The sequence below is a fragment of the Pongo abelii genome, chromosome 1 (genome assembly GCF_028885655.2).
Source record: "Pongo abelii isolate AG06213 chromosome 1, NHGRI_mPonAbe1-v2.0_pri, whole genome shotgun sequence".
Taxonomy (NCBI): domain Eukaryota; kingdom Metazoa; phylum Chordata; class Mammalia; order Primates; family Hominidae; genus Pongo; species Pongo abelii.
The window spans coordinates 148,430,068-148,445,293 of record NC_071985.2 but is presented as its reverse complement, the minus strand read 5'-3'; the positions used below and the strand labels follow the sequence as shown (position 1 = coordinate 148,445,293).

Here is a 15,226-nt window from a genome sequence, read left to right as displayed (position 1 = left end):
TCACCAGTTTATTCTCAAGAAATGATGGAAAGACTAGGAGAATTTTGCACATATTTGCAGGATGAATTTAGGACAGTCTTAAGAATGATAACAATACTAATTTTAATAATAGCTATCAATGAGTATCAACTACCAGGCACTATTCTAAGTATTTTACACATACTGACTCATTTAATCCCCATAAAGGAAACTCCATGAGGTAGATTATGGTTATCATTCCCATTTTACAGATGAGGAAACTGAGGCACAGAGAGGTTCCATGGCTTTCCCAGGTCATACATATAGTTAGTAAGTACTAGAGCTGGGCTTAGATCCTAAATAGTGTAGACTGGCTTCAGAGTTCAGTCTTAACCATTTTAATAACTACCTACCTAAATACTACTACTAGTAACATAGCAACAACCAATTAGATAGCATTTATTGAGCCAATCACTGTTCTAAATGCTTTATGTATGTTAATTCATTTAATTCAACAACTATTTGTGGAGGTACTATTATCCTTATTTTCAGATGAGAAAACAAAAACACAGAAAGTTACATTAATTCTTCCACGGTTATGTCTTTCATACTCATTGGACAAAATTCCAACCATAGTTAATAAACCACAAACTTCAAATGAGTCTTTAATTCTGCCAACAAATATACTACATTTTCTTGGTCCATTACTATTCTTCTAGACAGCTCTGTCATACCTTCTCCTCAGACAATCAAGACCTCCTTTCTCTTGCACTCTCAGTGATAATTTTTGTTAAATAGAGATAATTTGAAGAGAACACGAATCTCAAAATTTTACGTACAGAATGAGGTTGTAGTTGTGGTTCAGTTGAGATCCTCAGATACCCACCTCCTACACCATTTGTTAAGACTATTTTTCCTATTGCATTATTCAAATCTCAGTTGAATAATGATCTAGGACAACTTCTGTAAGATCTAGGACAACTTCTAGCCTCCCTTTCTGCTCAATGATTTTTTTTTATCCTTACACCAATACCACATTATCTTCATTACTGAGGCTTTATAGTAGTTACTGTTATCAGATAGTGTAAGATTTCCAAGTCAATTTTTTTTCGAGATCATTTTGGTGATTCTAGATTCTTTGTGTTTTCATATAAATTTTAGAATCAGCTTGTCAATTTCTTACCAAAAGACTACTGGAATTTTGAGTAAAATCACTGTGAATCTGTCAATCAATTTGGGAGGAAAACTTATATCCTAACTATACTGAATCTTCTAATCTATGAACACAGTATATTTCTCTATTTATATTACTAGTTTCTTTCAGCAGTGTCTGTGCTTTTAGTGTATTGCTCTTATATCTTTTAATATTACATTTATTTTTAGATATTTGGTATTTTTGAAGCTTCTATAGAATGGTATTTTAAAATTTTTATTTTCTAATTGTTGCTAGTTTATAGAAATGTAATTGATTTTTATACATTGAACTCATCTATTGAGATTTTGCTAAATTCAATTAGTTCTATCAGGTTATTTTTGTAGATTCTTTAGGACTTTCTACGTACATATTCATGTCATCTGTGAATAACAATAGTTTTACTTTCTTTCTATTTTAGTTATGAGTTAAGTGTTTTTTCCTCCAGTTTCCTGAGTGTGAGAAGTTGTAATGGCAATAATAATGATGGCTTCTTGCTTTCAGTGTAGTTCTGGTGATGGCCTCAACAATGGTAACTTCACTAATGGAAACATCATTTTAGGAGACCAGACCTAGAACCTGCTACTCCAGTCTTTCTGATACACTTAATTTCCTTTATTACATTTCTTCCTGCTTAAACCTGCACTGAACTGATTCAGTATTTGGTACAGAAAGTGTGATATGGGCCAAAAACTTTTACACATGAGAATCTCAGACTGGTTATTGCAAAAGAACTGCAATATTTTGTTAATTTGTGCTAGTAGAAACTTAGAAAAATATTATTGGAAATAGATTCAGAGCAGGAATGAAAGAATATAACTTTAAATTGGCTCAAGTTTAATAATATGGATACACTTATCAGAGATTCTGGATTTAATGTGCTAGCTCCAGCAACTGTGAGTGGTAAAAAACATTTTGCTAAATTGAGTGAGGCTGACAGAAACCTGGACAATATGGTGGTTCATACTGAGTAAATTTAGAATGCCAAGAATTTCTTGTTAAAAAGTAGAGCAAGAAATCCGAAGACTTTGGGATATAAAAATGTTAAGAGAAGATTTATAGCCACTTTTTTTTTTTTTTTAAGACGGAGTCTCGCTCTGTCGCCCAGGCTGGAGTGCAGTGGCGCGATGTCCGCTCACTGCAAGCTCCGCCCCCCGGGTTCATGCCATTCTCCTGTCTCAGCCTCCGGAGTAGTTGGGACTACAGGTGCCCGCCACCACGCCCGGCTAATTTTTTTGTATTTTTAGTACAGACGGTGTTTCACCGTGTTAGCCAAGATGGTCTTGATCTCCTGACCTCGTGATCCGCCCGCCTCGGCCTCCCAAAGTGCTAGGATTACAGGCGTGAGTCACCGCGCCTGGCCCACTTAATTCTTTAACCAAACATTGGGGAAATATATTGGAAAGGCAACCCCAGAATTCTTTTAAAAAACCTTATAGTGGCTGTTTTGTGTCACATGGAATGAAGATAGGACTATACTTGATTTCTTTTGTTTTTGAAACGAAGTCTCACTCTGTTGCCTAGGCTGGAGTGCAGTGACACCATCTCAGCTCACTGCAACCTCTGCCACTCAGGTTCAAGCGATTCTCCTGCCTCAGCCTTCCGAGTAGCTGGGATTATAGGCACCTGCCACTGCGCCCAGCTAATTGTTATAGTTTTAGTAGAGACAGAGTTTTACCATCTTGGCCAGGCTGGTCTTGGACTCCTGCCTCGTGATCCACCTGCATTGGCCTCCTAAAGTGCTGAAATTACAGGCGTGAGCCACCACGCCCGGCCTACTTGATTTCTTTAGAGATGACAGTATCCCCGAAGAAGCCAATTTACAGCATTTTACTATATAACAGAAAACAGTACCAGAGTGATCATAAGGATGTATAATTAAGAAATCCTTGACAATAGTTAATTGCCAAGGTGTCCCTAAGACTAATCATGATGTTCCTGAGACTGAAGTGGATAAACATACCAGTAAGCTATTGGTCTGTATAACCAAAAATTATTTTTAGTCTTCACAAATAGACGTCTACCTTGAATAACCACATGGAGATTCACATCCCCTTATTAAATTACCAGACCTTAGCCAGTTTACATACCCAGAACTTATTGAGTGAAGAGGAGGCCAGGTACCCTTGAGGAAAAACCCTGTCACTCAGCCACAAGTATGGACTAAATTTCCTTTACCTTCCTTAAGGGGATGAGAGGTTGTTTACCCAGATGACTACAATGGAGAAAGGGAGGTACCCATACTTTTCAGGATTCATGGCAATGGCTTTGATGTGATTCTGATTGTTGGGGACCTGAATAACTCTGTGTCCCACCAATAGGGTGGAGGTTTAGAGGGGTCAGATAATAAGTGAAGTTTTAGCTAAATCAGTCTTCTAGTGTGCTGAATGGCTTTGCAAATTCTCCCTGTAGTCATTCCCGTAATTCATGAATGCATACTTTGAAGGACTTACTCAGCAAATGGCAGAATCCTCACACTGCCTCCCTGACGCTTGCAGCATGGACAATAAGGAATGTTATAGTAGAGAGGGCCGAGTGAAATATGATGGAATGGCCTATTCATTACCAAAATAGTAAACCAAAGCATTACCAGCCTCCTGGAGGAATTGTGGGTTTTGTGCCATGATCAAAACTTGAAAATGACAGAAAAGGTTATTCCTATCATAGCCACATTCAACTCACCTAGTTGGTCTGTGGAGAAGATTAATGGGCCTTAGTGTCAAGTGGTGACAATTGTAGCTGCTACTCCTTACATCGTCTCTTCATTAGAACAAATTATTACAGCCTGATGCTCCTATTACGCCATTCTTAATCTAGAAAATGCTTTTTTCTTCATCCCAATTAGCAGAGAAAACCAAAAGTAGCAAATAGGAATAACAGTAGACCTTCACTGTTTTGTCTAAGGGCTGTGTCAATTCTGGCTCCTTATCGTAATCTAGTTTATAGGCAACTTGACCATATCATGATCCCCTTGGACCTGATAAACAGGAATACCAAATAATCTAGATACCTTAGGTAAGACATATGTTTCTTAGGGGGTAGGAGATAAGCTGCAAGAAAATTTGGGAGTCTATCAATTCAGAGAAATTTCAGGGAGCTCCATGGTCTGTGACATGTTGAGGTATCCCCTTGCCCCAGCTACCACTGAGAATGAGACAAAGCACTTTGTGGAACTTTTTTGGAATTTGTAGAGAGATTTACTGCATTAGGATGTGCTGCTCTATTTTTTATTTAAACCAACTGAATCAGAAGCCTGCCAACTTTGAGTGGGACTCAAACAAGAGAAGGCTTGTAAGGTGATCCCAGAGGGATTGCAAGCAATGCTGCCACTTGTGGGGTTTTTGGTTTTGGTTTTGGTTTTGTTTTGAGACAGGGTCACATTCTGTTGCCCAGGCTGGAATGCAGTGGAGTGTTCACAGCTCACTGCAGCCTTGACCTCCCAGACTCAATCCATCCTCCCACCTTAGCCTCCTGAGTAGCTGAGACTACAGACACATGCCACCACACCTAGGTAATTTTTGTATTTTTTGTAGAGTTGGGGTTTCTCCATGTTGCCCAGGCTGGTCTCCAACTCCTGGACTCAAGCAATTGGCCCTCCTCAGCCTCCCAAAGTGTTGGGATTATAGGCATGAGCCACTGCACCCAGCCCACTAGTGTTTTAATGTGTGTCCGGATTATTCAATGATGCTTGATGTACAGTAGATTGGAATGCTGAATGGAGTCTGTACAAGCCCTGGTAGGAGAATCACGGATCTAAGCCCTTGGGTTTGGGAGCAAAGGCGTACCATCTTCAGCAAATAATTGTTGTTATATTGTTGCTGGATACTTTTATTGTTTTCAAATTTTACCTATTATAAACAGCACACACAAACAAGAGAGGAATATATACTTATGTGTAGAATTTCTGGAAAATGCCTATCTATAACTTAAATAATGCCAAAATGTATTCCAAAATGATTATACAAATTTATGCTCCCACTAGGAATCCAAGACATTTCCTGTTACTCTACATCCTCAATAATTCATACTGTCTTCATACTTTAAAATGTTTTGCACTCTGGTGGATGCTCAATGCTATTTAACTGTGGTTTGAATTTTTTAACTTCCCTGGTTACCCTTATAGTTTATGGATCCCATTTTGATAACCATTTTGTGGGGGGGATTACCTGTTTAAGTATTTCTATTGGGTTGTCTGCCATTTATTTCTGGTTAGTAGGAGTTTTTAATATGCTCTGGAAGATAGTCCTTTGATGTTTATGTGTGTTGCAAATATCTTCCTCTACTTTGTGGCTTGTCTATGGTTTACCTTGCTGAATACATTAAGTATTCCATATTCTTAATTTTTTCCACATTCTCTATGTCTCGGACTGAGAATGGTATATTAGAATCTCCTTTTATTACTGTGTTACTATTTATGCTTACACCTCCTGTGGCTTCTGCTTTATGTGTTTCTATGGGTTATTTGGCACAAAGTTGTTCTTATGTGAATATTACTACTTTTGCATTATGAAGCGTCTTTCTTCGGCTCATTTAATGCCTTTTTGGCCTGAATTCTTCCTTACTGCATGTCAAAATACTCTGCTTTCTTTTTGTTTGCATTTATTTGATATATTCCCATTCTCAACTCCCCTCCTTTTTATCTGCCTGAGACACTTTGTTTTAGATATATCTCTTATGTACAGCCTAGAGTTGGGTTTTGCTTTGTAAGCTAGTCTGAAAGTCTTTTTTATTTAGTTAGATAAGTTATGTCCATTTATATAATTGATATGACTGATATGTTTAGTCTCAGATTTGTCATTTTATTTTATATTTACTGTGTGTCTTCTACTATTTATTTGGGTTTTTTTCATCTTGGTATATAGAAAGATTTGTATTTTTGTTCTGATATTTATCTTTATAGTAATACACTTAAGCTAGTATTTTTGGCCCCTCTTTTTTCCTTTTTTAAAAATTTGTGCTTCTGCTTTTGATTTGCTACCTCTAAAATTATGCTCTGACTCCTCCTTGTTATATTTGAGGCAATCAGAAAACTTGTTCTACTTTCACTTTTTTCCCTCCCTTTTCTTCTCGTTTATTTTCAGTTGTGTTATTTCTACTTTGTCAAACAATATAACATTTTTGTACTCTTCACTTAGTCTTATCCCCTCACTTTTGTTTTAGTCTCAGAACTGTAATTAAATATGTTCAACACTTAACTGCCAATTATTTTGCAGAAGATTTTTCAATGATTTCTTGGTTAGATGAAGCTCAACCTATACTAGGAAAAGATCCTGAGCACAATATTCCCTTAGTTGTTGCACATTTAAAACTTTCTCTAGAGCAAGGATGGGCAGACTAAGGTCTGCATCATGCTTAGTAAGGCCTGTGAGCTAGGAATGTGTTTTATGTTTTCAAAGAGTTGAAAAAAGAGGAATATATGACAGAAACCATATGTGGCCCACACATATTTATTTACTCTCTGGCCCTTTACAGAAAAACTGTGCTAATTCCTGCTCTAGAGCCTTCATACTTTACTACTTGAAGGATAGCTTGACTGGCTATAAAATCCTTGGCTTATTTCCCTTGAGTTTCTCGTAAACGTTGTACTACTGATGTCTTGCTTTATATGTTACTATTTAGAAGTGTGATGCCAACTTGATTTTCTTTTCTTTGTAAACTGACTTGAGTATTTTTGCCTGGAAGGTCAGAGAATTCCTTTAATGTGTAATAGTTTTAGCAGGTTATATCTCAGTTGAGAATTGTAGGTCAGATTTTTCTAGGTACACAGTGGGCCTTTTCAATATGAAAATCAGAAATCAGAAATTGTTTTATTTCAAGGATGTTTTCCAAAATTATAATTTTAAATAGATCTGTTTCATTGTTTTGTTTTTTTTTCTTTCAGGGGCAACAATTAGTCTTATCTTAGATCTTCTTTACCTTTATATATGCCACTTTCTGATCTCTTTTACTGTTTTCATTATGTTTCACTTTCTTGGCTCCTTTTATTTCTATTCTATGTTTTTCTTACTATATTTTTGGTCATATATGTTCCATCTTGGAACACTTGCTAATTTATTCATTTCTGAGACAATTTCTTTTTCTTTATTTCTTGAGTTTGGCCAGTTTTCATTTCACACCTTCCTATTATTTTCCATTTTTATTACAGATTTTAAAATTTCTGTTTTATAGTGTTCATTAATATCTGCAAATGCTTAGTTAATTATATTTAATCTATGTTGGGAGCATTGTTAAGTTTTTCTCTGCTGCATGGCGTGTTTGTTTTGATTTTACTGCTCAGTTTTGAGGTTTTCTTCATAAGTAACTGCGTGAGTGCTAGATTATCTTATAGATGTTCATGTTTATTTGCGTTGGATTTTTCCATTATCAGTAATAACAGGTGTTCTTACAGAGGAACAGGGAGTGTTGTTTTGGTGGCTTACTGTGTTACTTAAATCAGGAGAACCCTCTGCTGCTGCTGTAGTGAAATGCAGTTTTTTGGGTTTTTTGTTTGTTTGTTTTAATTTTCTTTTTTTTTTTAGTGGAGTCTCGCTCTCTCGCCCAGGCCTGACTGCAATGGCACGATCTCAGCTCCCTGCAACCTCCGCCTCCCAGGTTCAAGCAATTCTCCTGCCTCCCGAGTAGCTGGGATTACAGGCATGCGACACCACACCCGGCTAAGTTTTGTATTTTTAGTAGAGACGGGGTTTCACCATGTTGGCTGGCTGGTCTCAAACTCCTGACCTCAGGTGATCCACCCGCCTTGGCCTCCCAAGAAATGCAGTTATTTATGTTTCATTTTTTAAGTAAATGGGGCCTTTTGGGGAAATGGGTATGTTTTCTTTGGATTCTTTTCCACTAGCTTAGTTCAGTGGAGCTCTTGTCTTGCCCATTTTCTTCTTTTTTCTTACCAAACTGGCTCCCAAGGACATCTCTCCCTTTCAAAGCATTTTCTTCTCTCCCAGAAGCTATGTCTTCCCATGATTACTGCCTCTGACTCCCTGTGTTTTTCAAATCCTTTCTTTTGAATTCCTCATAGAATCTACCAGGTTTTTTTCTTTGCTCTATTTTTCCACTTCAGGTAGAGCCCTCTCTTTCCAGGCTAACTCGTGATTGGTGTTTCCTATTATTTATGTACAGTGCTGACACATAGTCTATATCTGACTCTCTGCTCAGATGTGGGCTCCTGACCACACTCTGATCTAGTAGTCTTTATTTCCTCACTTATATGTAAAGGATTCTGTGCCCAAATTATGTTGTAGGCATAAATTTGGGTGGTTTTACTTGGCTTCTTTTTATGGTAGTTTGGAAGATTTGTGGAGCAATTCTAATTTAGGTGGCTGCCATTATCCTGTGGGAACTCAACTTTATAACATAACAAAATAAATAAGCTAGAAAAATAATACAGTACTCTGCCCTTTATCTATTGTTCCAAGACCCCCTGTGGATGCCTGAAAACACAGATAGAACTCAACCCTATATATACTATATATACTGTGTTTTTTTCTGTACATATATACCTATGACAAAGTTTAATTTATAAAGTAGGCACAGTAAACAATAACAAAAACAATAACTAATAATAAAATAGAACAATTATAACAATATACTATAATAAAAGTTATGTGAGTGTGGCCTCTCTCTCTCTAAAAGTATCTTATTGTACTGTACCATGGGTAACTGAAAGCACAGAAAGGGAAACTACAGATAACGGGGACTAACTGTAAGACAAACAAAATAGAAGTGAGAGCTTGATGAAGATAAAAGTGAAAACTAATGAGGTACCGAAGCATAATTGAAAACAATTCAAGATCGATAAAGTGATAGTGGGAGAAACATCAACATGGTAAGGCTTGAGGTAATTTATCAGAAAAGGGTAGACATTAGTCTGTTCTCACACTGCTATAAAAAATACCTGAGACTGGGTAATTTATAAAGAAAAGAGGTTTAATTGGCTTATGGTTCTGCAGGCTGTACAGGGAGCATGGCATCATCTGCTTCTGGGGAGGCCTCAGGGAGCTTTCAATCACGGTGGAAGGCAAAGGGGGAGCAAGGCTGGAGCAGGAGGAAGGGGTGGGGGAGGTGCCACACACTTTTTAAATGATCAGATCTCACAAGAACAAACTCACTTATCAGGAGAACAGTATCAATGGGGAAATCTGCCCCCAGGATACAATCACCTCCCACCAGGCCCCACTTCCAACACTTGGGGATTACAATTCGACATGATATTTGGATGGGGACACAGATCCAAATCATATCAGGTAGAAACACAAAAATTAGGAAAGATGAAGGCAATAGAAACACAAACACAGAGGAGATAAGATATATTAGAATAAAATGTGAAATTATCTGCTAAAATTTTGACATGTGACAGAACTACCAATTTTCTAAGCAAATATAATCAAAATTGACTCAAGATGAAAAAAATATTAATAGGCATCTTAGAAAATATTTAAAGTTATCATAACAGGTAACTGAGACCAGAAATCTTGGAAGGAAATCATGTTTAGAAAGAAAAATAATAGATTTTTTTTAAATTTTAAGTTTGAAGTACTTGTTTATAATGTCCAAGTAATAGAATACAGAGACCAGAACATGGGAGAGAATCTGCAGCTATAAATACAAAATTTGGAGTTCATCACCACTAAGTAAAAAGAATGCATTGCTGGTTTGCATTATCAAATACCTACGGGCAAATGAAAAAAGAATGTGACAGTATAGCCGATCTTACTCATTTTCACGTTTGCTTACAGATAGGTGAAAAAGAGTACATCACCCTACCAGATCACCCTTCACTTCCTTGTCAACCTGTTCTTTCTTCAGGAATAACCGATATATCTTTATTACAAACTGAAAGTAGGTATAGTGCAATCGTAAGTACAGATGCTTCTGTGAGGTAAAGTAAATAATGTTAATGGGGAGTTACTGTTTAACCGGTATAGAGTTTCAGTTTGAGAAGATAAATAAGTTCTAGAGATGGGTGGTGGTGATGGTTTCACAACAGTGTGAATGTTGTGCCACCGAACTGTACATTTAAACATACTTTAAATGGTACAGTTTGTTATGTAATATGTTCTACAACAATAAAAAAGTTAAATTATAGGAATTTTATTTTTATTTTTATTTTTTTTAGACAGAGTCTGACTCTGTTGCCCAAGCTAGAGTGCAGTGGCATGATCTCAGCTCACTGCAACCTCCACCTCTCAGGTTCAAGCGATTCTCCAGCCTCAGCCTCCCAAGTAGCTGAGATTACAGGCGTGCACCACCACACCTGGCTAATTTTTGCATTTTTAGTAGAGACAGGATTTCACCATGTTGGCCAGGGTGGTCTCAAACTCCAGGCCTCAAGTGATCCACCCACCTCTGTCTCCCAAAGTGCTGGGATTACAGGCATGAGCCACAGCACCTGGCCCAGGAATTTTATATTTATTACTACATATGTTTAGTCACCAACATTATTTCATTTTAAAATATATATTCTGGCCAAGCATGGTGGCTCACGCCTGTAATCCCACACTTTGGGAGGCTGATGTGGGTGGATCACAAGGTCAGGAGTTCGAGACCAGCCTGGCCAGCATGGTGAAACCCCATCTCTACTAAAAATACAAAATAAATTAGGCATGGTGGCAGGTGCCTATAGTCCTAGCTACTTAGAAGGCTGAGGCAGGAGAATCGCTTGAACCCACAAGGTGGAGGTTGGAGTGAACCAGTATTGCACCACTACACTCCAGCCTGGGCAACAGAGTGAGACTCCATCTCAAAAAAAATATATATATATATTCTAAAATACACATTTTCTATGTACGATTTAAATACAATAATTTTGAATCCCAGATAAATTTACCAAAAGAGTTAAACCAAAGAATATCAGCATAACTGCTTGAGCTTTACCTAGTTTCTACACATATATGAAATGCAGAAAAAACACACTATTTTATAAATCCCCTTATATATCACTCTTGGAAACTGAAATGACTTCTTTGCATTTTCCACATGGTAAATCCTATACTGTAGCAAGAAAAACAGTTTGGGATAAAATTTATTCTTGCTGTTTTAGACATTTTTAAGTTTTACACTCCATATTTTAGGATATGAGCCATCTTTCAGCTTTGAGACATTGATGAATATGAGTTATAATCTCTTTAGGAGAGAAGATTATCAAACAAATGAAACAAGTAAAGGAAGAAAGAAGGTATCTGGAAAGAAATAGAGAAGAACTAGTAAAAACAGTTGAAAAGCTATTTGAACAAAGCAAATTAAAACGATATCATGGTAAAGTTTATTACATACCTTTTATCACTATAAAGAAAACTTAAGTTTTACAGAATTGATCCTTTTAGAATAAATAATAAAGTTATAATTAATATTTACTGTTTTACTATTTTAGTTTAAGTGGTACATGATTAAGTTCAATATAGAAAACATGAAATTATTATTCAACTATATAGAATAAATGCTTTACATAGGGTTTTAAAATTAAAACTCAAATATTTTCATAACTGAAACTCATTAACTTATTAATTCTTCTGTTCATTTATCAAACACCTATTGAATCTGGCCACTATTCTAGGGGCTTAGGAGACACTATTAAGACAGACACAATCTTGTCCCTGCCCACATAGATCTTACAGTCCAGTGGGGAAATGATAAATAAGTTAAGCATTAACGATACATCCTTGCCAGCGCAGTGGCTCATGCCTGTAATCCCAGAACTTTGGGAGGCCGAGGCAGGCGGATCATTTGAGGTCAGGAGTTCGAGACCAGCCTGGCCAACATGGCGAAACTGTGTCTCTACTAAAAATACAAAAATTAGCCTAGCCGGATGTGGTGGTGGGCACCTGTAGTCCCAGTGACTGCAGAGGCTAAGGCAGGAGAATGGCTTGAACCCAGAGGCGGAAGTTGCAGTGAGCTGAGATTGTGCCACTGCACTCCAGCATGAGTGACAAAGCAAGATTCTGCCTCAAAAAAAAAAAAAAAAAAAAAAAACTTGATGAAAACTATGATACAGGAATTACAAAGTTCTATGGATAGGAATACAAAAGAAGAACACCTAAATTAGATGGAAGAGATCAAGAGAGGCTTCCAGGAAAAGTGTTGGATATGCTAGGATCTGAAGTATGCTTCTTGGTTCTAGGTCTTTGGGCATGCTTTTCCCTCTGCCATCTACTTCTCCTCTTACCTTGAGATACCCTCTTCCCAGTTTACCTGCCTATTTCCTATTAGTCAGTCAAGATCACCTTATATATCACTTACTGTAGAAGCCTACTTTGAGTCCCTTGGACTCTTCTGTACTTAATTTTTTGATATGTGTGTGTGTGTGCCTTGCTTTTAAAAGTGAATGAATGAGGGAAGTTAAGTAAGTTTTCTTGCAGTACAATTAGAAACAGTGCTGTTAGGACTGGTGGACTGATGAGACAGGATGAAGACAGTACATGATGGTGGCTTGAGAGTTGCTAAATGATTTGAGAGGCCTCCGTTTTGGGTTGTGTTTGAGGATTATAAGGATAAAAGGTATCTATGGAATTAAGTGGTTTTAGGATTCTCAATTTACAGCAAAATTGTTTCAGCACTAGAACTGACTGAAGGTTATAGACAATGTCAAGAGATATTTCTCAAGATTCTGCCTTACAATGTGTTATCCTGAAAGCGGTGGCAATGAGTCAGCCTTGTTGTAATGTTAAAAAAGCAATTTTATCAGACAGATTTGAACAATGGACTGAAAATCACAGGACCAGGATTGTAACACCAGATCTGTCTTTTACTTAGAGAAGTTACTTCCCCTCTTTGTGCCTCACCCTTTCTGTTTATGAAATGGAAATGATCCATCACTTCCTATTTCAACAGGAATATTTCAAGATAAAAGGTATGTATTGGCCATAAAATATTTATTGAGCCTACTATGTGCCGGGCACTGTTTTAAATGCTGGGGATACAGCAGTGAACAAGACAGACATGGCCATGCCCGTAAGAAGCTTGCTTCCCTATGGGAAGAGACAGACAATAAACAAATAAGTAAGACAATATCAGCTTTGATCAGAGCTAAGAATTCAATTAAAAAGAGCATAGTAAAGAGTGATGAGGCAGGGAAGAGATGCTTTGGGTAGAATTTTCAGAGAAAGTATCTCTGAGAAGATTGATTTGATTAATAGGGAGGCAGGCACAAAGGGAACACTAAATATCAAGGTCAAGAAATAAGAATGACCTTGTGGTATTAAGGGCCTGAAATAAGACCAGTGCTGCTGAAACACTATGTGAGGAGGAATGCAGAAGGGGATAAAATCAGAAAGGTCAGCAAGGAATAGATGGGCCAAATCAAAGATTTTGGATTTTATTCTAAGCAAGGTAGGAAGCCACTAGAGGATTTTGAGCTAGGGATTTATATGATTTAAAAAAATATTTTAGAAAGATCATAATGACTGCTGTATAGAATACCCTGTACAGGGGCAAGAATGAAAGCAGACAGACCAGTTAGAAAGAGAATGCAGACTTCTTGGTAAACGATGATATTGACTAAGGATGTAGCATTGAAGAAGGTGGAATGTGCTAGATGCTAGAAGTATTTTGGCAGTAATACCGGTAGAAGTTGCTAAGGGATTGGATAATAGAGCATGAGATAAATAGCCAAAATCTTGAGCTAAAGTTCCATATAGCTATATAATTTTAATTAAATCACCTTATAAAGTAGAATTTTTAAATTTGAGATTTTTGTTTCTATGATAATCTAAAAAAGAAACTAAACAGATTCTGGTATACTGGCATATAGTTTGTGTTCCTATTAAGTTTGTATTTAGAATCTCATTGGTATCAATGCAATTTGTTAAACTGGTAGTGTTTAATTTCTAATGATTAATTTTGGATTAGTTTTCCATAATCATGGGAAAAAGTAACATATATATATATATTACTTTTATAGCTATATATGTTATATGTATATATGTTATATTGTTTTATATGTTATAGATTACTATATGTAACAAGTATATATGTTGCTTTTATAATATATATTACTATTAAATGTATTACTTTTAGATATATTACTTTTATAGTAATGTATATTACTATAAAATATATATATATATTACTATATTTCTACACAAGTTCTCTTATTATCCAAAAAACACTTCTTCCTCAGGCCTAATAACCTCAGTATATTAAAAAAGGAGAAGAGGAGAGAAAGAGGAAAATGGTTTAAATTGACATTAGCTCTAGGGTCCTTTCCAGGATGAAAAGTTGAATCCTTTAATACTCAAACGAAGGCCTTTCCTTTTTTTTTTTTTATAGGCTACGATGGTTGGAAGAAAAAATACTTGGAAACAAAGAAAGTCACAGCATCAATGGAGGAGGTTTTAACAAAACTTCGAGAAGATTTGGAACTCTACTATAAAAAACTGCTCATGCAACTTGAAGCCAGGGAGATCAAGATGAGACCAAAGAATCTGGCAAACATCACAGACTCCAAGGTATTACTAAATGTGTCCCTCTTCCATTAGAGAAGTTCTGTTCAAAACACATGCTTTATAAGTGCTAGTAGTATCACAAGATGCATTGGGCTAACTTTGACTTAAACTTGCTTAAAACAATAAAAAAACTCATGACCTTATGTAATAGGAGGAGCACTGCTGAGAAGATACAGTCAGCAGCTTAATGTTGCCTTTAAGGGGTCTGATATTTCCTTCCTATGATTTTCAGTGTTAATTTCATTGTAAGACTGCTTCTAATGGTAGCAATAGAGTGGTCAATGGCAAGTAGGGCTTTATATCCCCAAACAGGGAGAAACCTCTCTCTGAATCATGGAATATATAAATCTTTCCCTTTATCCTAGGTGAGGGATCAACTAGGCCTACCCCTGGATGAGAAATAGTTGCCAAGGAATGCCATATGCTGACTGACTTAGACTAATTAGGATTTACCTCTGTACCTGGGACAGGGTCCATTTCCTGACTCTATGGGAAAGAGGCAAATACCTGATGAAGTAGGGCAGGGGACAAACAGTGTCTGCTATAGTCCTGTTATTTGGTGGTGGTGGCAGGGGGGCTTATAACACCCAGGAATTTAAAGAAATTATGAAATTTTGATCAGTTCTTTTTTTTGAGACAG

The 15,226-nt window shown here is 36.8% G+C and overlaps 1 protein-coding gene across 7 annotated transcripts in view; it reads left to right on the top strand.

The window, feature by feature from the left end:
• Positions 1-15,226, top strand: part of SPATA1 (spermatogenesis associated 1) — a 60,591-nt gene that overhangs the window by 28,031 nt on the left and 17,334 nt on the right. For 5 of the 7 annotated variants that reach the window (XM_024247775.3, XM_054532399.2, XM_063718685.1 and 2 more), the window contains 3 exons: positions 9,883-9,985; positions 11,276-11,401; positions 14,411-14,589. In XM_024247775.3, the coding sequence (XP_024103543.2) occupies positions 9,883-9,985; positions 11,276-11,401; positions 14,411-14,589 (408 nt within the window). The remainder of the gene's footprint in view (positions 1-9,882; positions 9,986-11,275; positions 11,402-14,410; positions 14,590-15,226) is intronic. The other 2 variants (XM_054532416.2, XM_054532414.2) reach the window with 1 other exon arrangement.